We start from the raw sequence: 27,637 nt of genomic DNA, 5'->3' as shown, positions 1-27,637 counted from the left end.
CATATATCATATCTTATTAATTTATAATATTTTTTTATATCAAATTTTTATATTTTAATTTACACGCTTTTCTATTTTTGAAAATGAAATTCTTAAATTCTTAAATATATTAGAAAAAAAATCCTATTTTTGTAACTCTCTCGTATAATTTCCTTCGAGGATTTCCTGTTCTTTTCCGTGTGTTCAATGGTACGAAATGACGCATGCAAATCGCGAAATGTGAGTGCATATCGAATCATTGAGCAAGCGCATCCTCGAAGCTTGGCGATCGAGACAAATCGTTCAAACCGGACCTAGTTCCTTTCTTTCCACGCGCGCATTAAGAATTAAAGCTTCCGTGCTTGTAGTTACCTAACGATTGTGATTTATTATTCAAACTGTCCCTTTCCTTGGCCAACCATCATCGCAAATTCCCTGTGACGAGTGATCGCCCGCTCGTTTCCGCCTTCCTCGTATCGGAAAGGCCATTTGCAATCTGTCGAAACCGAGATGTAATTGATTGCCGGCAAGAATGCCGTCCTCGTTTCACAAGCGCGTTGCACCGTAGATATTATGCACACAGACTAAAACGCAATAAAAAGATCTTTTAGTAACAAGTTTAGAGCTCTTTATATTTAATTATATAAATGTTAGTAGTGCTAATAGATAATTATAGTGAAATATAAGCGTGATTGACATCAATTATTGATATCTTTTTTCAGCTACATTTTTTTAAAGATCATTTCTTTTTATAATATAATAGATATACAATATATTAAAAAATTTATATTCTTGCTTAAGTGTCATTTGCAAATTACACTTTTGCATGGACTGAAATGTTGATAACAGTTTTGTGATTTGTTATTTATTAAATCGTATCTAATACTTTTATTTCAAGAGATAAGATAGTCTAACAAATTTCAAAGACACATAAAATTCGTGTTTAATGTTCTTCTTGATTACTACCGTTGTTTGCCCATGATGCTCTATGCCCTGGGGACCTTGAATTAAAGACTTACGAGTAATCACGCTCAACATCTCATCTTTCCGCTGATTTCGGCATTCCTTATCACGCATATTCTGGCTAGTCCATGATGCGTTAATGAATATCGTACGAGAGCTATCTAGCTAATATATATATATATATATATATATATTTTTTTTTTATATATATATATATATATATATGTACTCGTCCAACTCTCGTTCGATTGCGTTATATTGCGTACGTTATACAGTCTATTCGGACGCGAGATAACCGCTCTTCTCTTGCCTCATCTAAACGACAGCCATCTTCGTCGTGTTCTCTTCGCTCTTAGTTGAAGGCTGTTTCCGCATGGTTTATAGAGATTTCGAACGAAAGTGCTGGACTTTATCGGCAACTGAGAATCGCAGTCGGAATTCGAAGAGAGAGAACACTTCCATCGTCTCGTTCAACAGTCTCTCTCTTACCTTGTGTAAAATCGACAAAGTGATCTTTATCTTAAAACTCAGTCGAGCAATCTCGATAGAACATCTCCTTCTCTAAAGAACATCTAGTTACATTATGAATACAAATGATAAATTTAATTAAACGCTAATCGATTGTGGAAAGCTCTGGTTGTACTCTGCATATATAATTCTAATTAATATCAGGAGGATGGCGGCGATTTCGGTGTTTCTCGACGTTGAATACAATATTTTATCTGATTTTTAGCTTTTTTAGTTTTTATTAAAGTCTTGAAACTTTCTAGGTATTAATAAATTAAAATTTTAGATTTTATTTAATACAAAAGGATTTACAAAGAGATTTTTCTAAACACATTATCGTCTTAAATATTTCTGCAAAAGATTCACTCTTAAACATGTGTAAGATAATTACGCATTATAGCAAAATTATTTCACACAAACAGATAACATTGGTTTCTTGCAAATATTTCGATTTAAATTGTTCCTTTTATCATAACGAGATGCAATTGCTTTATAAAACATTACACTTTTACATATCTGTCAGTGTAATCCCTCGCAAAAGCTCGGATGGAAAATCAGAACGGTGGCGCCGAAAATGTCTCCATCTTCGAAGCATAGTACCGATAAAGACGGGTAGATGATGGGGTTATAAACTCCCGCCGTATAGTCCGCGATTGCACGACTGAAATGGCTGATCGTCTCATCGAAGGGGTAGTCTGTCCCTCGAGCGCGAGTCTCTCACGCGGGGGTTAAAGGCGAAAGGAGTCTGGCGCTGGCGATCGTAAAAGCATCCCGTCGACGTGATACCCCCGACAGCTTCTCCAACTTGTCGATAAATACTTTCCGGATATTCAGAAGTCCGGCGAGACGATCGGTCAAGTTTTGAAAAGAGTGTTGGGCAATAAAGGCGGGTAAGTACTAAGCCGTGATAAAAATAATGAGGAACTTAGATTTATATTGCGGAACTCATTTGTGATCAACTAATTCAATGAATTTATCAAAACCGGAAAACTAGTATGGTGAAACAAAGGGAAAGATTCGTGCCGGTCTGTTAAGCTTTATTCTGTCTGTTATATGATCATTCGGATTGCAGTATTATGTCGGATCAACAACACAAGCGTAACTTATATGCTACATACCATCCGATGGATGTGGGTCTCTTTTTTCGCGGATTGATATTGAAAGGGACATGTTGTGGGTGGAGGCAACGAACGCGATATGCGTCATGAAGGCGAGCTATTTCTTTCTGGCAGTAAAGAATACATCGCTTACATTTCCACGTTATAAATTTTTGGATGTTAAAGCGTCCGGTGCACATGTCAGACGTCCAAGTAAATTGAACGTAACAGCTGGATGATAAATATCTTGCAATTTTATGACTTGCCAAAATATCATAAAGCATTATAAAAATTAAGTATTCATACATAGATGGATCTTACAGATATACTCGTATGTATATCGACAAATACAACAAAAGCATTTCTTATTAAAAAATTCTAATAAAAAAGATATATTTATGATTTGGCAAAAAACCTTGTTCGATGATGATATCGCCCGAAAAAATAGGTTTTTTATGATTATTTCTGTCCACATTTAAAGGCTAACAATCTGCGACTCTGTTTTAAAAGGGTGACTTAACGAAACGATAAAACGCCGTCGTGCGAGTTTAAGAAACTTCTTCGAAGTACTTCGCATCAACTTCCGCCTGTCTCGTTCGCGATATAACGGCCGTTTTAAAGAAGCCATTTTTATTTATCACGCCGTCTTCTGCGTGTATGTATTTCGTCTGAAAGCATCCTTCGATGCGCGCTCGTCTCGCCGACTCGTGCATCGGAAGATGAAGACGAAAGAAAATTGTTATCGCTTCGCGACACGGGTATTCTCGTATTAGAGTAGAAGCTTTCCGAAATTTGTCGAAAGATCCGGCTATTACTACAGCTGATTCAATTTGCCTAATGAAGAAGGCAGGAGGGACAACGGAAAACTATATAAAGCGTGACTTCTATAATTCACTTCTCACGAATTGATTTTTTCGTGTTCTGCATTCTTGTACTTCTTTACATACACTATCGTACGCAGGTAGTAGTACATGGATGTTGTAACACGCTATCTCGCTGCAAAAGAGACTACGGTATACATCAAACAAGTAGTTTTCGCATATAATTTATGCAGAAAAGCGTTTATACAATAGTTTATACATTTGCAGTGGAAAAATTCGGACGATCAGGAAAAAATTCGGATGATCTTAATCGATTCACAGATGTATTATTATTTCAACTATCTTATAGCATTAAAATTGCTTTTCTATCATTCTACAATACAAAGACCTCGACAAAGATTATTCGACAATTATATTTTATTAATTTTCATTTGTAAAACAATGTAAGATAATGAAATCAATTACCTATTATAGTTTACGATAAAAAAATTTTTAATAATTTTAGTTGTTTTCAAATATATTTTCATCTGCTGAACGAATTCATTTTTCAAAATTTGCTGTTACGTCACAATTTTGAAAAAAATGACGCCAAGAAAGAAGCAAATGATAATTGTGAACATTTTTATAACATTAAGTACCGGCAACAAATTTTTTTTTAATTTTGTTAATTCCACACGAAGATGTCAACTTTAGCTTTTGCATTTTGTATCATATCCATATGATCTTTCGCTTTCGAGCATTTTAAAAGAATTCTTTTCCATGTAATACAAAGAAAAGGCATTTTATTTCATTTTAATGCTATGGAAAGTAAGTATGTGGGAACTAAATGTTTTTGTATACTTACATAATAGTATAATCGTATCCTATTAAATAAAAAAACAACGAAATGACAATGTGACTATTTTTACATTGTTACATCTCGAAAACGAAAAATCATATCGAAACGAAACAAAATACATTTTAAAGCTAAAAATTACTTTCGTAGCATTAACGAAATTTAGAAAAAAATTTGCTATCAGTACTCAACATCATGAAAATCTTCAAAAGTTGTCATTGTCGTTTTTTTACGTCATTTTTCTCGAAATTATGACGTAAAATTTAAAAAATGGATTCGTATTCAGCATTTAAAATACTACTGGGAAATGATTACGTTCACAGGCAATAATACCAAAATATAAATTAGCAGACTAATGAATTATATATTTACTAACAAGACTTATTTCTCTCTCTCTCTCTCTCTCTCTCTCTCTCTCTCTCTCTCTCTCTTTCTCCCTCTCTCGCGTTGCTATTTTATTATACAAATCATGTTATTCTTTTTGTTTACAGAATTCTATACGTCACAACTTGTCACTGCATAGTAGGTTCATGCGGGTACAGAACGAAGGAACCGGCAAAAGTTCCTGGTGGATGATCAATCGCGACGCCAAGCCGGGTAAATCCGCCCGTCGTAGGTAAGTCCAGATTGTCGGCAATTTGCCTCTCTTTCTGTTTTTTATTTCTCTTGACCTCGAACTGTCAAGAGTACCGTGTGTATTGTGTTTGTGGCGCAGAGCTACTACTATGGAGAGCACCGGCAGTCTAGAGAAACGACGTGGCCGCTCGAAGAAGATCGCCGAGGCTCTGAGGAACGGCGGGCTGCTGGCCGAGCCAACATCCAGTCCCAGCAGCAGCGTCGGAGAAGGTCTGGATCTGTTTCCGGATAGTCCCCTGCCACCTGCCAGCGGATTCCAGCTTTCCTCTGACTTCCGGTACGATAGAGCTTTAATATTTTTGTTTGAAAAAATAAATTATCTGGAGACACGCACGATAGATAGTGTCTCGGCGCTAAGACAAGCCCAGCGACGTGATGGCGCGAGAACGGCCGTGTTCCTTTACGTAAGCCGGCGAGTTGCGGCCGATCAAAATTAAAATTTACAAAACATGAAGATTTACAGTCGAAAACTGTTTCAAATTATATGTCCACTTTTAATGGAATGTCATAACAGTTGATATGAATCGAGTGATATCAATCGATCTCTTTTTAATTTCGAGAGAATTTGAAGTTTGCAAGTATTAGTTACAGAAAAATAGTGAATTTAATTGTTTGGCAATATATGATCAAACGTACAGTACGTGTAGTATATATTAGATGTATATTACTATATATATTACTATATATATATATGCGTGGCGCATGCATACATTTGTATTATAAAGAGATCTTTGTTATACACATGCAAAATTAGAAAGATATTAGTTATAAATTTCAAGAAGAAATTTAAAGCGTCTTCTTCAGATTAAATAATTAATTATTTGTATTATTCAAGTCCTCGCGCCTCGAGTAACGCTTCCTCCTGTGGCCGATTGAGTCCTATTCCAGCGGTTCTCGGGGAACCAGATTGGACACCGACCTACGCATCTTCTTATAGTCCCGATCAACAATTAGGTATCTAATCTCACCTTCTTCTCTTCTTTTCATTTTTCTTTACTTTCTTGATAATTTTAGGATTTGTCTAATATATATTATATAATATATATTATATAAATCTAGTTCATCCATCTCACATATATCTGATAAAACAATTATATAATACGTGCATCGTATTTGATAGCAGATACGATCCTAGCAGGCAACCTGGCCGATACAATGAAACTGGAACCCTACCAAATGTACCAGACATCATCGCCGGCCGGTCACCAACAGCAAACGGGCCCCCCGCCACCTTACTACGAAGCGCAGTATCAGAGGAATAACGGCCTACGCACCTCGTCATCCGCATCTTATGGCCTGCCACCTACTCCGCAATCGGCCAATCAGCAAAGATGTCCGATTCACGGTCTGCAGCCGTGCGCCTGTCAAATGGTGAGTCTGAAATTTTTGGCGAATTTTTCGCGCGAGGATACCACAACTCTCCACAAAGGAGGACATCAGCGTTTTTATGTTGCGCATGTTCGGCCTGGCAATGTTGCAAAATCAATAAGGATCGCGATGTATGTTTTACACAAATACATACACAAACATACAAGTGTCTCTGTAACTTCTTCTTTACTTGGCTTATAGAGATAAAGACATTCAATGATGTTAATCATGACGGCCGAATCAATATCACTTTTCAAAATTAATTATTACTTAAGATCAATCGCGACCTAATCGGAAAATTAATATCGAAGGAGTCGAGGAATCTTTTCTTTATAGAAACTCAGCTCGTTATTTTCCATGAGGCTGATATTTTCACAACAATATTTTTGTTGTCTTGTGTGAAAAGATTTGCGATGGTGCGATGGAAGCTTATTTACATTTTATTATTGAAACTGGCTTAAAAAAGCATCATACGCTTATGGAATTGTATTGGAACATATTTTCGATAACGGCACAAATACAAACACATTCGAGCTAAATTCAGAACAACCTGCCTAATTGTTTAATTCATGAGATTAAATTTGCTAAGATTAAATTATGCTAAAATTTACTTACTTCTATTTATATTAATCATTTTATCGCGCGCGCTACACGATATATTTATTGTATCTTTATTAACAAAGTTCATATATTTATCCTAGAATAGATTAAAATATGAAATTTTCAATTTCCCTGGATTCGTTACGTTTTTAATAAAATTTCAGAGAAATGTAAAGAATAAGACGAATAAGACTAATATAGAAAACTAATATTTGTATAAGGAAAAAGGTAAATAATACTATATTTCACAATATACTGTTTTAGAAATATAGTTGTACAAATATATTTATATTTTATTTATAAATCATTATTGATCAATAATATTTGTATTTACGTAACAAGTTACATAACAAATTGTATACAAATACAGATCGTTGCGATCACGCTTTTGTCTTCATTGCACTTTCTTTTCATAAATTCAAAAATTAGAACTTGAGTCCCGGCATGTCACCGTCCGGCATGTCACCGTCGTATCAGCAGAGCGAGCCCAGTCCTACGGCACTGGGTAGCAATCAACAGCAAACGCTACAATACATGATTCAGACGCAACAGCGTCAACAGCAGCAGCAGCAGCAGCAGCAGCAACAACAACAACAACAACAACAACAACAACAGCAACAGCAGCAACCGCCACATCAGTCACAACATCAGCCAGCACAAACTGGACCAGCTGGTCCCAGTCCACCTAACACGCCGACACCCTGCCCTTCCACAGCCAGCACCATGATGGGCCAGCTGATGGGTGCGCTCAATCATTCCACCCTCGATGACCTTAACATCAACATCGAGGCAATGCATGGCGGCTTCGACTGCAACGTTGAGGAAGTAAGTCTGATTATGCTCCGTTCGTTACTCCTGATTTTATCAAACCTGTTATTACACGAGAAAAATATGATATTGATTAACAGCATTTATTTTAATTGAAAAATAATCTTGTCAATTCAATAACAGTATTAATGAAACAAATAAAATTTTATTGAAACAAGAGCATTTGTTTCATTAATAGTATGATTGAATTAACAAATTTTATTTTCAATTAAAATAATGCTGTTGATATAACATTTTTTTTCAGTGTATTAATGCCGTCATCAAGTTTCTAAGAATCAACAAATTGAAGAAATCATTTTTTTGCGCACCACAAACAGTCTGAGAGTCTAAATTAAATATAACATTTTTTTATAAAAAATAATATTAGATATAAAGAGCTTTTCAGTTGATCTTGATGTTACATAAAATCTGCATATTTCAATTGACATGTAAAGTACTGTGTTAATCCTTATCTGGAAAATTTATTTTATTTACCAAATCTTATATAGTAGTTAACATTATTAATTATAATTGTTAAGAAATTATAAGCTCTTGTACGCATATACATATATTTATTTTATATACAGTGACAGAAGACAAAAATTTCGTAGCTATGTTGGACAATAATTTTAGGAAATAATTTCAGTTTAAAATAAAGAATATAATAAATTCATGTTACCGGATAAGGATTGCTACAAGAGAGGGAATATTGCTTCGTAAAATATACGTATAAACATGCAATTCGATATGTAAATTGCAGGTAATTAGGCATGAATTGTCGATGGGTGGCACGCTGGATTTTAACTTCCAGCAGGGAGTGATGGGCACCGTGCAGGTCAGTGATGGCAACGTCGTTGGCCAGAATGGCGGCGTCGTTTCCCAGAATACCGGCGTCGTCATCGGCACGACGACTGGCAACGCACCGGGCGTCTACGTAAGCACGAATGCGGCAACCCCCGCCGCGACCCCTTCGTGGGTTCACTAGCAGTTAACCCCCCTGCCCTCGACACCCCCATCGTCCTTGCCGATGCCGATGTTGTCCGACGGATCGCTGGATAACTTCTGTGGGACGACCGAAGGGCAGCTCATCGGTGAGTGAGATTTCTTCAATTTCTCAAATCTCTTGATTTTCAACGCTCGTAATAACAATTATCATATATCAAGATGAAATATCAATATAGATTAAACAGTGCAATCGTTGGTCACTCGTATTTCGACGCGGTAAAAAGTTCGTTCTTATTTCTTAGGGAAAAATTAAAAAAGAATTATAGATTTGACTATAGATTATAGATTTGACTATATTCGGAGAAAATAGATTTAAGTAGAATTTAATTTATAGCTACTCCACGTAAGATCATCTATGTAAGATTTTTTAAAAGTATCACTTATTTTATATTTATCACTTGTTTATCTCTGAAGCTAACGATAAAAAATATTTCGCTATTATGACATAATTAATGATTATTTCACATTTAGACTAAATGATCAATAATAACTTCATCATATAATATAATTCGTTCTACTTTTTGTCGACTTTCGTGAAAACAAAAGAATTTGGATTAATTTCTAGATCCTAGGTAATAGCTTCACTTAAATGCATTACGTAATCGTGAAGTAAAAGAAAGACGTAAATCTATGTCATCCATCTGTTAGATGTTAGAGTCCGCGAATCGATATATCATTCTCGCGTGGCTGATTAATCATTCGGAAGTTCGCGCAGGATCTTTCGCGAACTTTCTCGCACATCGCGTTTTCGATCATGGAACTATGAAGGGAGGAAGATATCCGGCGGTTGCAAGAGGGAATGGAGAGCAGAGAGAGAGCAGGTCATTGATTGCCCCCTCGTGCACGCAAAATAATATTTGCATACTCGTGTCATAACAGTGCTCAGCCGTATGGTATTTAATAAATCGCTTCGACGTTTTGTGCCTCCGTCCCTCGATCCTCTCGGTCCCCTGTACCCCCGCACCCCCGCCTTCCGCCATTTCGTACGTGCCGACACATTCATATAGCGGCAACTCGTGTTCCGACGGTGTTTTGTGCGAAATCGCTATTGACTTGGACGCGATAACAATTACATCGCCGCGGGCCGCGAATTTTATGGAAAGCCTTAACACAATATTGCTGATCGCGATCACACGAAAACAGTCGCATTTTGTTTAACGAAGAAGCGGAGCGTCCAACAATTATGCATTCGCGAAAAAACACTCGCGCAGGGCCTCGATTTTCTCTCGAGGCCCGAATATTGTTATATGTTTAGCGAAAAAAAAAACGCAATTTCTCTATTTTCATGACCGAATATAATTTCATAGTAGATAAGAAACAATAATGGATCATTTCATAACCTGAGTGTAATGTATTGTTGTGTTGATAATATAGTTAATAGATGATACTTCTGAGATAAGAATAGCCTAATTCTTAGAATTTAGAAGAAAGTTACAAGATATATGTTGCACACAAACTGTATAAAAGTGTAAAAAAAAGGGAAAATTGATTTTCTGGAAATAAAAAATTGATGGATAGAAAATACATATCAAAAATGTATCTGTATTTTTAATATCTACAATTTACACATTAGAAAAAAAAACTGTTTTAAAATTAAGAAAAAAAACTGTTTTAATCAAGCCGAAGTACAATTTATGAATGACTCGACTATTCACACGCTTACGAGACGATAATCGCTTCTACATTATTTTCTAAAGTTATATACGTTTATATCTCAAATATTCACGTTACTTTGCAGCGATCTTGGACAATTTACACGAAATTACGTTATCGTGAGTACAGTAATCGCATCCGGATTTTGCGATCTGTCTCTTTCTGCAAAGAGCACCGAGTGCTCTTCGTGCATAAAACTTGCGATAAAAATTAAAATTTTTTTTTTACGTTTTTTACGATTTCCTTTTTCAAACTTTGCTTTCTCTCTTTCAATAACGGAGAAAGAGAAAGAAGATGGTATAGAAATGTAACGTGAATTCTCAGAGAGAAAACCATTTTTGCTATTATAGTGTCGCAATAAAGCGACTAAAATAATTCCACTTCGCTGCCAGTTGTCTTTTAATCTTTAATACATGCAGTGCCATGTAATTATATCTTTATCCTATCATTTTATCGTTGTCCTCGTCGTGATCGTCATTGTCGTTGTCACACTAATGGAGATAAAAATGTCATATGAATACATGGATAAACGATCGACGATATTAATCATGTACTGATAATCGCGTTCTAGCGTGTGCTTTCCGGCGGCCAATTGCAATTGGCTGGATATTGGCTTCCTCTTGCAATCTGCGCAGTTGCGTGATCGACGTAATAATGTTTTTCGAGTGTTACAGAAAGAAACATCGAGAATCATAATCATGAATGAATCCACACACAATTCATTCATAAATATGTATGTAATAATTCGCAAATCGCTGCGACATTACATTTTTACCTCTTTTTAACAATGACAAAATGAGAATTAAAATAAAACTAAATAATTAAGGATTAACAAGATCAAAATAAGGATAAACTTTTGTGAAATATTCTCTCTCTCTCTCTCTCTCTCTCTCTCTCTCTCTCTCTCTCTCTCTAAAATATAACAAGTCTAAATGAAAGAGAAGTAGATAAAATTAGTAAAACAGAATATTTGTGTAGAGTTGAAAATTCACTCACACTCATACTTTCACTGACATTTTCATACGATGGTCAACGATGCTAATCCCATTTACGATTTTTCTTGATCTTGCATATCATCGTTCAGGTGGAAGCAAAGCGCAAAGCGGCAAGTAGGCAAGCAGACAGCAAGAAAAAATGACGCGAGCGTTTGGTCACGCTAACGGCTCATTTTTTTCCCCGGACAACCTCTTTTGGCGATTGCACTCACATGACAGCCTACTTTGTTGTCCCTACGGGCGCGGATATTATTTACACGGCGGAATATCGGCCCGAGAGAGATATTAGCTTTCAGAAAAATATTTTTCAGAGCGGCGAACGCGCGCGAGCGGCGAAAAAATACCGCCCCCGGGCTTACGCCCCGGTATATTAACGCCTCCGGCCGTTCCAGTAGTTTGTTGTGCGTATGAAACCGGTATGCACGCCGATCTCCGTTAGTTCCGAGGGGGATCGATGTCTTTTTGTTTCCTCTCTCTTCTTTCCCTGTTCTCTTTCTCGCTCTATCTCTTTTTTTTTGTCCAACTGTATATCCATTTACCGTCTGGCGGAAAGGGTATAAATTCGAGGGTTTGGATAAAACCGATACCGCCGCAACGAGCGAAGCGCAACGCGACGCGTAAGAAACGCGCTTCGAGGCACGGCGGACGTTTCAACGCGGCGGCGGTGCAGTGGTGCTGCCGTGACGGTGACAGGAAAAATTCCGCAGTAATTCTTTGTATAGCACGGAAAAATTTCTCCTATCGCTTGAGAAAATATTTTCAATCATTTTTACAGGGTAAAATTCTACCTAAGGCGGAGTAGCAGAAATAAATTTATTGAGCTTGGAGTCTGGGATTTGATCGGTAATAATTAGTACTTTGTCCTAAAACGTATTTGTTTTATATGTATAATCAAGGTAATCCTATCTAATTGTAAATCAAGAGTAGATGAAAATTTCTATTCTATTTTCTATATCTAACACAATGATGAAACGCCATTTCTTCTCAAGCAACGGATAACGAGAAGAAAGTTGATAACGTGATAATCCGAGAATCGCTCCATTTTATCGAGCGCTACGATAAAGGAATAAGGAAAGTCCGGCCTTATCTCGTCATCACCCTGTAAAACTACTCGCGAGAGTAGTCTCGGCCATGGAGCGGAAACTGCGAAACTACGAGAAGCGTCCCTCATTAAACGAGAACGCGCTCGGCAAAACTTTTGTCGTCCGAAATAACAATGGAGTCTCTCGAGCGCCGGATTATTTCGAGATCACACGGTACATGACTCTAATTGAACGACTTCCGGTCGGCGTCGCGCTAATGGAGAACAGATTTTCGGATCTGTGCCGCTCGTAAACTCGCGGTCGAAATTCGAAACTCGCAACTCGCTCGCCCCCGATCAGTTCCTTCGCGAAAACTTCCAAGTTGAAACAAAAAAGCATCGAGAGAGAGAGAGAGAGAGAGAGAGAGAGACGCGCGGGAAAGAGGCAGCCAGAAGGGGCGAAGAATAGGAACAAAGTGGGCAGATAGGGGGAAGACCAAGGGATGCAACGTTAGATCGAGGTAGAGAGCATGTAGGTTGCGGAATGAGAGAGGACGGGTCGCTTGCCTGACAAGGTTGGGTGGCAAGGGAAGAAGTCTTTTCTTTCTCCTGTCCCCTTCTCCGCCTCTTTCTCTTCTCTCCTCCACCAACTTTATAATTCTTGCGACGCTTTTGGGGAATGAGATTGTCGGTGGCAGGGGCGAATGGAGGCGGCCAGGGGGTGGCCGGGCTTTAAGGTAGTCCACTGGCGCCAGTGACGTCTGCCGAATAGCTGCTGACTCCCAGACTCCTGCAGTTTCGGCTAAGTGGTTCCCTTTTGCCCCACTTCAGCGTTTCTGAGCGCACACCTTCTTTCTCCGTATCCGGGAACGCACCTATCGACGACGAAGGCTGATGAATGCTCAATTTTTTTATCGACCGCGGAGAGAAGCTATAGGACGGTTTAGGACGACAAATACATCAAAGCTTTCTATTAAAAAGACTTCAGCCTTGTAGGTCAAGGTTTAGTCATTCGTGACGAAAGATTGTTATTTTTATACGTGAATAAGAACAATTTTTATTTTAAAAGAATCCGGAAATGATGAATATTAAACTTACTTTATTTAAAGTTTTCATCGTTAAAATGAGAAACTTAACATTAAAAAAAAAATAAGTATAATCGTTTCCTCTATTTTAATATGCATTTTTCCAATATACATTTTTTCATAATTAAAAAAAATACTATCAATAAGTAATAAAAGAAATTTAATGTTGAACAACTTGAGAAATCGAATTTTCAAAGTGATCAATATTATATGTCGTCGATATTTTTACATCTAAAAATATATCAAATTATTGAAAAATACAGAAAAATTGTAATTGGATCTGTTAAAAAATTTAATAATTTATTAATAAAAATACGTTAAAAATAGTTTAACATAAATAGTACAATTTAATATATTATAGAATGTATAGAAGTAATTAGTAGAGAACAAAATGCTCAAACTTCATTTAATGGTTAGCTGCGATTTTGATGAATTGATTATAACAAAAGCGAGACGCGCCACACGTGTCAAAAATTAATTACATTTTGCAGACGATGACTGACGTAATTGGATGCCAAACGGTTGGTTTATTAAAGTTTCGAGTACTGCTGGATCATCGCCAATCTTATATTAGTAAGCAAAAGAGCTTGTGAGTCATTTAATTCTCGAGCTAACTCATTACTATCTTATATTTAGGATTATTTTATTACGTTTTTTAGTTAAAATAAGCTGCAAGTGCACTTGATAAAATATAAAATTAAAGTTAAGAGATATTTTTCATCATCAAGATTTATGTTTCTACCAATGTTTAATTTTAATCTTGGCTCAATTAGTTCTAAGAATTAGAAAAAGATGAAGATTAAGTTAAACCAAGATTAAAGTTAATCTGCATTGATATTAGGCAAATGGGTTTTAGGCAGTTGTAATTGAATTAAAAATGATGTTTGATATTTAAAAAATTTTAATTAAACTATAATGTATATTTGTGTGATAGTAATTTTCCACTGAGAAGAATCCATGTTCAAGAATCTTCTACTGTGACAGATTACAATTCATGTATAGATACACACAAGCGCATTCTAAAAAGATATTCTAAAAAGATGTTCTAAAAAGATATTTTAAAAAGATTTAGCGTAAAAGGAAAAAGAAAAAATATAAAAGTGTATAAATTATAATGCCAAAGGAAAATATAAACACAATTTCATAATTTTTTCAACCGATTTTTCGCCTCTATGCACAAATGCGTGCAGTGCATAGAGACTTAAAATTCAAAAGGTTCTAAATCATAAACTGGCGTTTATAATCTGCTCGACCTCAGTACTTTTATATTGAGAAAAGTTACACGTGCATCCACGTGTATTCCCTCAGTGGAACGTACGAGTCGACGTCATTCGATGAAAAGGGCTCGAGTTTTCTTTCTGGGTCAAGGCTCAACCCTTTTGTATTACCTACGATCCCAGAGAACGTATCTTAAAAATGAAAAGATATACAAGTATGGTAGTAATTATTTATTTTCTGTCAAAATCTGAATCGTTATAATCCAAATAAAATATTAATAAAAATCTTCATGTATTATCGAATAAAATATTTCTTATGTTTATATTTTCTTTAGTATTATTGTATAGTTTATATAGTTTATATAATTTATATAGTTTTGTATCTCTTTCCTTTTTCTTTCTTTTATACTTTTTAGAATTAGAATATATATATGTATACTTGAATATATTCACACGAATTGCAATCTATTTATATATATTACCGCGTTTTTGAGCTTACACGTGATTTTCTTAAGTACATACTTTGGCAATTAAACAGTTGCCCTTAATTACTATTATAACTTACTGGCAAAGGGATACATTACTATCATAGTACAATAATACTCCTCGTTACGGCCAATTAATCTCCCCTGACCTAGAAATTAATTGAACTATATACATTTAGAATCGCCAATGTTACCGGGAAAAACCGGCAAGGGTGACACGGTTATAGGCCGCGCGCAAGATCGCCGTTAGTGTCACCGCTCTTGGTTGGGGATGAATGTGTAGGGATGAATATAAAAGCAGCGACGATACGTCTCGTCGACTGCGAAATTTAAGATGAATCGTTCTTGGCCAGTGTTCCACTTTTGGAAAGTTTCGTTTATTCGTTTTCTCGGAAGGACAAATGTAGTTTTGAATGCAATTGGATAGCGCCTGCGTTGAAGTATTTAGGTTGAGTTACGGTCGCATAAAGTTAAACAAGTTGATCAAACGAAACTTACAACAACTTTATAACATAAAGAAGAGATTATAAATGAAAGATCCCTTAAACGATTTAAACAGAGAGAAAACAATTATGTATGACAAGAGAATTTTCTTTTAAATCGAAGATCACTCTAATACGGCCGCGCCATTTTTTCTGTTATTTATTATACAGATTAGAACTGATAATTTTTATTAAAGGAGCATCTCACAGATGTGATCTATGAAATATTTTTGATGAATCGATAGATTTGAGATAATCATGAATCATAAGTAACATGTTACTTGCAACGTCATCATCATTATTGTTACTTTTTTTATAAGAACAATTTAGTATAATGATTTTATAAACGTAATGATAATCAGAATTAAAAAATTCATTTTGAAAAATAATTTGTTACCATTACGCGCGTTATTCATTTAAAAAAGTAACTTGTTATTTTTTTATTCGTGCTGTAATGAGTAAAAGTGATGCATTAATAATGCATTACACTTTTATTGGTTACGTAACGAGTAAAGTGAGATACACACTTTTCAAAAGTGACTTTTTCAACCCTGGCGTTATTGCTACCATATCGGCTTTACATAAAAAGTAAAGTCATTACCAAATCATTATTATAAAAAAGTAACGGTATAATTGTTAAAAAATTAAAAACTCTTCCCATTCTCGCAATTAATTTATAATTTCTTACAATTTATACTTGTATCGTTATAATATATCAGCAAAACTTTTCTATGTTACGAAAGTACAGAGAAAAGGATTACTATGGCATTCGTCATTTCGAATGTATATAAATCGATCCATAGACAAGTTTCAGACGTGCTTCAGACTGCGCGATGACTGTCGTGTACGACTACCATAACGACAACATCGTAAAAAGTGTATACATAAAAGAGGCCTAACGCTTCTTGAGACTTCTTAACCCACTTTTCTATGGAACCTGCGATTCAACGCGAGCATAGCTCTCCCGATCCATCGATCAAACGTTCGATCCGGTTCTTACTCTAAAAAACCGCGATACGTCCTTCATTTTCTACGTTACCACGGGTTACAACAAAATCGCAACAACACTTTTTATAAACTTTTCGTTTAAGTTCCAAAACATCGACATCTTTCTTAAAAGAAGCTTTATCACGATGAGGCACAAGACGGATTAAGACTATATATGATATACTTTTCCACATTTCGGTCAACAACTTATCCAATTTGAGAAAGAAGAGCGCGAACTTCGACCGATGTGCGCGAACTTCGGAATACGTAAATTCGTTCGAGTATATTTGACCGACATGCCGCCATGGTGACTCGCCGCTGTCCGTTCTTCTGCAAATCGTACGTTTCTCCGTTTAACATCGCGATACCAGTTCTGGGTTTCATTTCGTCTCTTCCGTACTTGCTCCCATATAAACTCGTAGGAGTGGTACTCGAGCTAGGCGGCCTCGACGTTTCCTCTGTTAATGCCAATAAGGAATGCTGCCGAGTGTACATTCCTTTGAGCAGAAATGTTGCGATGTTGCCGGCATGGAGGAAAGGGGCGAATGACGCGAGAAAAAGAATCGCTAGACGGACAGAATACAGGGATTGCATAAATAGAATCGCAGCTTCTCCTTCGTGCGTACATCGAGCACACATGCGCGATTGTCGTAACGGCATATGCCGTTGTATATGTCAATAACGGCATTCCTATTTACAGGAAATTAGAAATGACCCGCGAGCATTTCGAGACGTTTAGCTTTTGCTCTTAATCAGGAATAATCGCGAGAGGTAAGGCGGGATATAATTAGTGAGATGCGAGTTACTTCTTAAACAGATTCTCTCTCTCTCTCTCTCTCTCTCTCTCTCTCTCGGTATTTTGAAAATTTATTCACCAACAAAATGCTAATAATTCGACATAATATTCTTCATTGATTTGTTTCATGACGTTTCGTTATTATAAAAAGATATTTTTCATGACGTGGAAAGTTACATTGATTACAGTTTTCAAAATTATTGTTTTCCATAAAAGAAATATGTTTTCTACGCAAAGATAAAAAATTTTTATTTACAGAGATTTTTGTGTAAAATAATTATCTCAATTAAAAACTAAGGACTTATTATTTATAGATGAGAGTTAAAGAGATGTATCTATTTATAAGAGTAACTTTGCGTAAATTATATGGATGGAATAATAGGAGGCGTTATATATGTATATGGAATTTAATTTAATTTTTAATTTTCAGCCCTGGATTATGGAAATATGTAACGAAAAAAAATTCATAAAAAATATTCGCACGCATAACACAGCATATTTTGTTGCAGCATGCGTCGTCAATACGACGCGATTCTAATTATTGCTTGACACGCACGCTTCGGTTAAAAAGTATATTGCAGCATCATTTTTTTTTAAATGAATTGAAACAACATAATCCTTTTTCAAGTCAACTCTTTTTCCTGTGAATTGACATGAAATTGACTATCGCGTGTCTCCAGCAATCGGGATTTCCTTTCCATAGCCAATTACCTCTCTTATACTACTGTTACTGACCTTGTCCTAAGAAAAAAATAATATAGAGAAAATATCATAAATAATATAAAATTTACTGATGCAGATTTTCGATAATCAAAATTCCATTCTGTAATTAATTTTGTTTTTATATTAGGTATGGGAAAAAGTTCGTGGCGTTTTTCCCGTTAAATGTAACGGGAAAAACCGCATAATTTTATTTTAACAAATTAAACATTGTAAGATATTTTAATCGCAACAAATTTTTTTGCGGCCATCAAATATACTCGAACGAAGGAAACAAAATTAATTAGAAGGAAATTCACGTTTGCTAAGAGTTGATTTTCTAGAAATTGCAGCTAATTAAATTATTTAATTACGTTCACACAAAAGATAATAATGTCAAATTAAAATTAAGAAAGATCAGAAATTCCAGAAATAAATTATCATGTAATTACTATCTAGTATTTCTGACAAAACTTCTTCTATTTGCTTCTTTTTTCTTGATTTTTCATAAAAGTGACAAATCGTGATGTTGGGATTATAATTCTTTTCCATTTGATTTCACATGTTAAGGAATGATGCCTGACGACGATCTGAATATCCCTAGTTCTCAGCCCTTCGTAAGTGTAATGATGTAACTATAACGTCGGCTGGTCTGCGGGGGTTGAAGCACGAAGAAGGGCGCCAACCGACGTGCGATGCTTCTAGGTGGGGATAACCGGGCTTGCGGTCTTGCCTAATCGAGCGTGCGTTTCCGATGAATTATTCAGGATCGAACACTCCGAGCTGGCTGTCCTTAGCCGTTAGGCATTTATTCTCATTATGCGGCTTGCCTGTCCTATGTTTCGTACGAACGCGTCGATAAGACGCCCTTCCTCTCATTCCTTTTGGTATCCTTCTGACTCTCCTGTCCAACCCTTTCAAGATTTCAAGGGATAATGTATTTAACATTTCCTTGGAAGGAAATTTGTTCCTTTTGAATAGTTAAAGCTGAGAAATTTATAATTTAGTTTAAAATTAGATAAGTTGCAAAATCGTCCACAAAGAAAATTTATAAATGTTATCTAGTGTGAAAAGAAATCAAATCTGAGCGATTAATAAATTTTAAATTGTGTTATCTTAAACTTAACTTCTTCCTAATGCAAAAATCAAAGTTTATCAAAGTGTGTGTCTGTATAGAAAAAAATAAATTGAGAATGTGTGTATGTAAGGGTACAATATAAAAATTGTCTTGTTCCAGTTTAATTTTAAAATAAATATACTCAGAGAAATAAAAGAAATTTAAATATCGAACACTTGCATTCTAATAACAAGAATTTTTAGCGAAGTTTTTAGTAGCAGATTCCAGTTTTCTATGGCTATGTTCCAAAATTGATTGCCTGTACTGAAAATCTGTATTACACGTAACGTAAACTGTAGCATTTTCAGCATTGGCAGTAAATTTGGAACACAACCTTTATCCTCAAATTATAAATTAGATTCGTTTTCTTCATCGAATAGTAATAGGTAGAGAAAATATTCAAATTAGCGCAATGAATCATCTCTATAAGATTTTTATTAATGACATGAAAGTGAGCACTCGACAGTGATGCCTGCGCGGAAAAGTTACTGAAAAATACTCGCGGGATTTGCAAGCAATATTTATATCCGACACGATCAAGCAATAGACAGCCACACGTTTCTGACGCGTTGTAGGCGCACATGGGCGCACATACTACAGCCCCATTAGAAATTCTAATCGAACTGCGACGTTTACGCACGCCTCTCATACGCGCGCTCCGATTGGTCGACTGGTCGTTTGCAATAAACCTGTCTACCGCGTTTCAGTCGTAATTGCGCGCACAATCCATAAATCGCGCGGCGTAAGTCTCGGCCTCTCCTTTTTCTTTTCCTCTCGTAATATCGTTAAAATTTTTTACACAGAATAAAATTTCGTAGTTATATCAATATCTCAATAAAAAATGTCGTTTTTTTCCTCCTTTATAGTAGGTATCTATAAGCGATATAGCGATTAAACAAATTATGGAATATCCCTATATACTATTTCTTATGCATTAATAGTATAATTTCTAATAATAGTGTATTTTCTGTTGATCTTTTTTTCTATCATGAAATTGTTATTTTTTATTTTATTTTATTTTTTGCGAGAGAAAAGTAATATTATATGTGAAACTTGTGATTCTTCCTTCTAATTCTTTAAACATGCAGAAAATATTCATAATCGATGACTATATTTATGGTGACCTAACTTGATGAAAAATTGATTCTATAATGTGGCAAGAGCAATTGAACGCGATTGTCCGATGATCACACAGTGGGACGGACGAGTAAAACGGGAGGAAATAAGGAAAAATCACGGTTAAGAGTGGTTTAATTGATTTTACAACGACCGACGTCGCTAAGTAGACCGTGATAGGTCTCGATGTCACGCATCGATAACCGCCCGGCTGCTTTTTAATACTCTTACGCCTTTCATTACATAATTTCGCGTATGTGGGTCGCGAGCAGAAATTAAATCGATATTGAAAATTGTACCGGAATTAATCCCTCCTATTAGACTCATTTTTAAGAATTCCAAGCTTAATGGAATTTTAAATTTGAGTTAAAAAACATTATATATAATTGTGTAATCAATAAGTTGAATTAAACAAACCATAAAATATACAGACTATCATAAGAACAATCTGCTTTGTGTATCCCGTAAAATAGAATTTCGTGAAAAAAATATCTGAATTTTAAATCAATCATTTTTTAAATTTATTATTAATTTATTTTCTACATTTCTTTATTATAAATCAATAAAAAAAAAACCACAATTTACAGAAGTAAATATCGTCAGCTTGAAAAAAGTGCAACAAATCATAATTAATTAGACATTTTTATTTTTCGTGAAGCTAGATTTCACAGTTATGATTTAAGATTTATGCTTCCAATTACAGTTGGGACCGTTTACGAGCATTTTCCTTTTGTATGATTTCTTTTTTCCACAATATCAGTGGAATGTCTTTTTCTTGTAGGAATTCCGGTGAATTAATTACATCTTTTAACCTTTTATCTTTTCATTTTTTCCGGATCGTTACATAAACTACTCGTTTCGGCCGTCGAACGCCGTTGAGATTCTTACATAAGTGGCGTTTCAATTTACACTTGATAAATAGACATCGCGCTTTATGTACTTCCAACGAGCAATATATCCAGCAAATTACGTGGAATTTATCCTGTAATTCGGTAATTGTATGTTCATGTCGTGCAAGTATCGAAATGCGCGAAACGAAAATTGCAACTGTACTATTATTATGATAATGTGTCTCTTCTTTACTAAAGAACGTTTCGTCGACCGTTCGTTTAACTCGTAAACGGACACCCGTTAGATATCACGCCATGGCGCCTTGGCCTACGCACTTTGCTTGCGTAATGCTCGTGACGCTGTCAGTGTTAAGACTCCTCAGTCAAGGAGAACGTCGTCCAAAAGAATATCTGTGGTACGCGTGCGTATTCTGTAATTCACATTGTTCACACGCACGTGTATGCGCGCGATACGCGCGCGCATGTATATAATCGCGTATGTGTCATCTATACTCGTAAATCGAAATGCGTAGATTTTTCCATGTGTGTATGCTTACACAAGAAAGTTCTGAACGTACGGTTGGTTTCACAAGAGGTGAGACTAACTTAAAATTCGCCTTCGTTATCGGAGCTTTTGACCGAGCCAGTCAGTTCTCTCAGTTCTCCAGCAGTGGGAATAGAGAGATGTCGGCGACGATAATTTCGAGCGATAAAACGCTGCGGCGTTTTAATAAAAATGTTCCCGGACCCGATATTTTATTTATTTTTGATATCCAGCCGGCCGCGTGCGTTCTGAATGTGTCTACACTTGACGTGCGTAAATATTTGTGACTGGTACGCTCTCGCTATTGTCGGGCTGAACGGTTGATTAAAATTTTAGGGTAAATATATCCGCCGGCGTATTTTTACGCGTCCGTTTCCGCGTTCGCGTTCCGCGTTATAATATACCTTCATAATATTTAGTTTGCGCTTTTATATCCGCCTTGTAATCCCTACAGTAATATACATACAAATCAAAATATCTTACACTTTTTCAGCGTAATCATTTGTAAAAATAAGGATCTAATAAGTTTTCTTTATCATTTCTTTTTAATCTTTCTTAACTTGAAAAATTGAATTATGCTTAAATGTTATAATAATGAAAGTCAAATTTAATTTTCATCTTTTATTAAGCGTAAGAAAATTTTCGTATCATATATAATTTTGTTTGTATAACGATTTCCATTTAATATGTTGCAATAAATTTTGTAGGTATAGAAGCTTTAACATTACTCCTGCAAGTTACAATAAATTCCATTCATTTTTATATGAAATTGAATGAATATTATTTTTACAAATTTTATAAATCTGGGGAAAATATAAAAAGAATTTTATTATATAATATAAAATAGTTAACCACGCGCTACTGACGAGGTAATTGTTGACTATTATCGTTATATATTACTATCATTATTATATTACTATACTATACACCAATCGAGCTTGTAAGTGATAAGTGTATGATACGTCTCAATAATTTAATGTTGCCGTCGTTCGTGATAAATGATAGTCAGAATAAGTACGAGCGTGTACTTGTGCGCATGTGGCTCGAAATGCGCAGCAGATTAGACTGACATTTTGGCGAATACTCAGTGCGGTTGCACTTGCTACGCACGTAGTTATGCACGCGGGCAAAATACACAAGTCATCTCATTAGCTAGTCATCTCATAGCTGACTATACCGCTGAGAGTATAAGTCTCGTCTTCTCAGTAGTTATATTAACTGCGTTTTAAAAAGAACAAAAGCTTTTGCTTTTTGCGTATCATCATGAATCTTGCCATCTTTGTCTTCTCGCCACTTGTATCCTCATAATTATTACAAATTAATTTCAAGCAGTATATTAATATATCAATACAGATGTCTATAACTACAAAAATAATATTATTTTTTGTTATGTTATATAGCTGTAAGTAAATGTCAGACTATTAATTTATTTATATAAATTTAAAAATTTTGAAAAGAGAAGATATTTTTTTATATATTATTTAATTTTTTAATATGTATAAAGAATGTTTTATATACCTATAAATAATTCTGTAAAAATCTTTCTATATATTTGAATGACTACGTCTTTTTAATAAATTTTCGATTATTTCTTTTATTGAACGATCTATGATACAGGTACTTTTAACTATTCGCGAATTAATTACGAATATATTCATTGACGTTATATCTTATTTTTATTATTAAGATTTTTATTATTATTATTAAGATTTTATATCAAATAATAGAAACATCCTAAAATTTTTAATGGTATTATTATATAAATATTTTTTGATAAGATTACTTCGAAACACCCGCAAAAGTATGTAAAATTTTGTAGTATAATTATACTACATAATTTTGCATAATTTTGCGGATGCCTCGAAGTAATCTTATATAATTGTGTAAGATTTAACATTTAGCCTTCAAAACTATCTTTAAGAGAAATATTCTGATTTGACTCACGGGTATTTTTAAAACATAGCGAACAGATTTTATTGCTTTACACCGAAAGATTAATTTCGCTCTAGACTCACAATTTTACATTTTATAGATCATAACTCATTCTCTCTCTCTCTCTCTCTCTCTCTCTTTCTCTTTCTCTCTCTCTCTCTCCCTCCCTCCCTCTCCCTCTCTTTCTCAACTTTACAGAAAAACAATTTTACAGAAACAAAAATTGTTTATTTTCTTCTCATAAAGTTCTCAGAATTTTTTCAAAATTTTTTAATACTGTATTTTCTCATGTTTGTAAAAATAGTTGTCAATAAGAAAATGCAATACTAAAAAGTTAATAAAAAATTATGAAAAAATTCTTAGAGTTCTATGAGAAGAAAATAAACAATTTTTGTCTCTCGCAGTTTTTCTGTAAAATTGATAGTATTTGAGAAAAAAATTATTGAAAACCAATATTTGGCAATTTTTAATAATTCGCACTTTGTTAATTATTACGAAAATTGCAAAGTGATAGAGAACTTTTCGATTTAGTTTAATCCATTATATCTACATACGAACGCTTTGTCAAACCGGACATTTACCTATATATGTATATATGAATGTATGTATGTATAAAATATCATAGTTTTGTAATAGACACTACTTGCTTAGTTATAACATGTCGCAGCATACAATAATATTTTTGTGATTCACATATGTTTTATCATTCAGTAATTTTGCAAGACGTGGAGAAAGTATTTGCGGGTTAGTGAGTCGATACGGAATCTGCGATCAAGTTTTATTTTGAAACAGCTATCTAGTTAGGTGTATAAATAATATTACTGGTACTAAATAATATTTATTAATCACAAATTATAAGTTTCAACTATACGTTTCGACTATACTTAGTCCTCATCAGCCGCAAAATACATAAATACACAAATATCTAATTATATTAACATATTATGAGGATCATTTCACGTTTGAGTTCATCTCATCATCTCATCTTCGTGTTACAAAAGACGATATATCGCAACCATATCGTATGTAGTCAAACTTGATAATTAATAAATGATTTAGTGAAGAGTTATGTGATTCCGAACCAATTCATCGATTAATAGCGAGAAAGGGCAGTCAGCATGAATAAATGAATAAATTCCAGTCATATTAATGATGTAACTCGATGTCAGATCATATAAATGGTTGTATGTACGTCCTTATTAATATTGGTAGATAAAATTTATATGAAGGCAAATATAAATTATATATAATGGTAAGTTACCAGCAGTCTATTTATTCATACTGATTGCTCTCGCTATTAATCGATGAATTTGTTCGGAATCATGACTCTTCACTGCATCGTTTATTAATTATCAAATTTGACTACATATGACATGGTTGCGTCTTTTGTAACACGACGGTGTAATGGTTCTTAGAAATCTGTTTTATTATCTATTGTAACTTGAACGTGAGATGATCCTTATAATATGTATTAATATAATATAATATATTTGGATATTTATGTATTTTGTGGCTGATGAGGACTAAGTGTAGTTGAAATATATCGTTGAAACTTATCGTCGGAAAATTATAATTTATGATTAAATATTATTTAGTAGAATAAATATTATTTAGTACACCTAATTATAGTTCGTTAAATGTATTGACCTGGATTTTACTATTTATTAATTTGTTGTAAGTTATACGAGCAAAAAGAATTGATATTATTTATATTGTAATATCATTATATATCTTATAAAAAGTGATTAGTTAAATAAAATAAATAATTGAAAAATTAAAGTTGAAAAAAATTGATTTAAATTTAATCTCCCCACAGAAGAATCATTATTATTATTATTTTTCAAATTTCTGAGAAAGTTGAAAATCGCATTATTGTATTATTATCTCTAAATTTCATTTTTTCGTAAATGATATCACGATCGAGCTTCGAGTCATGATTCAATAATAGAATAGAAATTCTTGAAGAAGTTTTATATCTTATTTCCATAATGGCATATTTTTTTGTCAATATGATTTAATAACATCGTATAGCAATCACATAGTAATTATGTAACGTCATCATTGACAAGTTTCCTCTTAAATAATTAATATCCGCCTTGTAAACAACGAACAAAGTCACATGTGAATTTCGAAAATTCCGCGAATTCCGGTTTTATAGTGGTGACCACAGTCATTTGTTATTTTTAATATTCTTATAATAGCTAGGCGATAGCTTAATACCATTTGCTGGCGCCTAAATGCCAATTCGCGTACATGCGGATGATATATTTGGACCTCTTGATAATCGAGAGCGAGCTCTCTTGACGATAAAAAAGTAGATCAGTTCGCGCGCAATACATGTCACCGATGATATTTTTCAAGTCACCATTCTCGCGTATATTCGCCGGTCAGTTGTTAGTTGAGTGTTCATACATGAAAAGCGAAAACTTTCTCATCAGCAAGAGATCTCATTATTTATACTTTATTATATTAAAGGATCCAAATTAATTAGACACTATTATGCAATATAAAATTTAAACGACATTTTGTCAAACTTCTAGATAATACATATTATATAAATGAATATAATAGCAGAATTCGTATAAAATTAATAATACGCGCACCTCATTGAAAGAAATTTATACGAGGCAGAAAACTAAACGAGTCAAGTAACTATAAAAAAATGGAGAATACTCTGCTAGCAAATTGTTAATTCAGATTTTTGTTCAATTCACTCTTTTCAATTAAATTCCACTTGGACTTAAATCTTTACGTGGCTGTAATTAAGCATAATAATTACATTTTTTTAAAAGGAATGATATATGTATATACAATCATTTTTAAATAGAGTTCCGGCGGCTATTTTTTTAATTTTGGTTTTTAGTATACAAAATTGAAAATTAAAAATATGGCGTGCTAGCTTCGAATTTAGCACGACACTTCTCTCTCCTCTAAAGTACAAGAAAAAGATAAATATTTTACACTTTTAGCTACAAATTCCGTTAATACTATACGGATTCTGCTTCGAATTCTATCAATATATGTAATTTGAAAACAAATTCCAACAATTACCGATTTTAATATACTTTAAATACAAGACAACACAACTGCTTGAAGAAGGAATATCGTGCTGATAATTTCTCGTTAACTCTAACAGAAATCTATACTCTAATAATTTTTTGTGCCACAAATAAACTGAATATTAAATCTGCCATTCAAAGGGGACATCGCTTTTGGATTTTACTTGCGCTTCTCGTAGATATCGATAAACTCAATAACGCAACACGGCGGCGCGACCATAGAATGGATCGTACATTCTACTTATAGCACACGGTGAGCGAACACGCACGCACGCACGCACGCACGCATGATGTCCAGCGAATCGCAATCGGTGCACATGCGTCCACACTTTCTCACGCGTATATACGTGCGTGCAAGCACGCTTGGCTCCACTCGGTAAAGTTCTAAAATAAGCCGCGAATATAGGCCGTCGAGGCACTTCATCTGCCCGTTGGATCTCCACGCACCGTTTATTATACTTGCTTACCTTATCAAGGAAGGAAAGGGCTCTTCCTTTTAATTTTTTGCGTGAAAGAACGATTTGCGATTTGAGATAATCACGTGTAAAGCAGAAAATTATAAGAAGTTCATCTTTTAAATATGAGAATTTCTGTTTCTTTTTACATTTTCATCTGGTAACTTTTCATTAAAAAATGATTAAGTAGTGACAAAATATTCACGTAATGCAAATCTTTTAAATATCCACGTATCATCTCCGAAATACATGTCATCCGAATATATGTACACGGGAAAATTATTACAGCTTTTATTTTTATAACACATTATCACTTTTAATCTTGATCGATTCGCTGTTCTGTATGTGCACGGTATACACATATTCTATAGATGAAAACTTTCAAATACTTCTCTCTTTCACATATTAATCTTGAATCTTAAAATATATGCATTTTACGATTGATTATTCATTTATACTTTTACTTCATTTAATGGCCTATTTATCATTTTTACACGATGAATATTATGTGATAAGTGTGTGACGATCGAAAGTATATTGATCGTG

At 34.5% G+C, this 27,637-nt stretch overlaps 1 protein-coding gene across 3 annotated transcripts in view; it reads left to right on the top strand.

Moving 5' to 3' along the window:
* Positions 1-27,637, top strand: part of LOC108691821 (forkhead box protein O-like) — a 169,196-nt gene that overhangs the window by 112,467 nt on the left and 29,092 nt on the right. The window contains exons 2-8 of one of the 3 annotated variants that reach the window (XM_018199736.1): positions 4,694-4,818; positions 4,918-5,115; positions 5,674-5,792; positions 5,959-6,209; positions 7,236-7,631; positions 8,374-8,704; positions 11,356-11,394. In XM_018199736.1, coding sequence (XP_018055225.1) covers positions 4,694-4,818; positions 4,918-5,115; positions 5,674-5,792; positions 5,959-6,209; positions 7,236-7,631; positions 8,374-8,598 — 1,314 coding nt within the window. In that variant the 3' untranslated portion in view covers positions 8,599-8,704; positions 11,356-11,394. Of the gene's footprint in view, positions 1-4,693; positions 4,819-4,917; positions 5,116-5,673; positions 5,793-5,958; positions 6,210-7,235; positions 7,632-8,373; positions 8,705-11,355; positions 11,395-27,637 lie in introns of those variants that run through there. The other 2 variants (XM_018199737.1, XM_018199735.1) reach the window with 2 other exon arrangements.

The sequence above is a fragment of the Atta colombica genome, unplaced genomic scaffold, assembly GCF_001594045.1.
Source record: "Atta colombica isolate Treedump-2 unplaced genomic scaffold, Acol1.0 scaffold52, whole genome shotgun sequence".
NCBI classification, from domain to species: Eukaryota; Metazoa; Arthropoda; class Insecta; order Hymenoptera; family Formicidae; genus Atta; species Atta colombica.
Note: the sequence above shows the minus strand (reverse complement) of the source record. Positions and strands in the feature narration are given on the sequence as shown.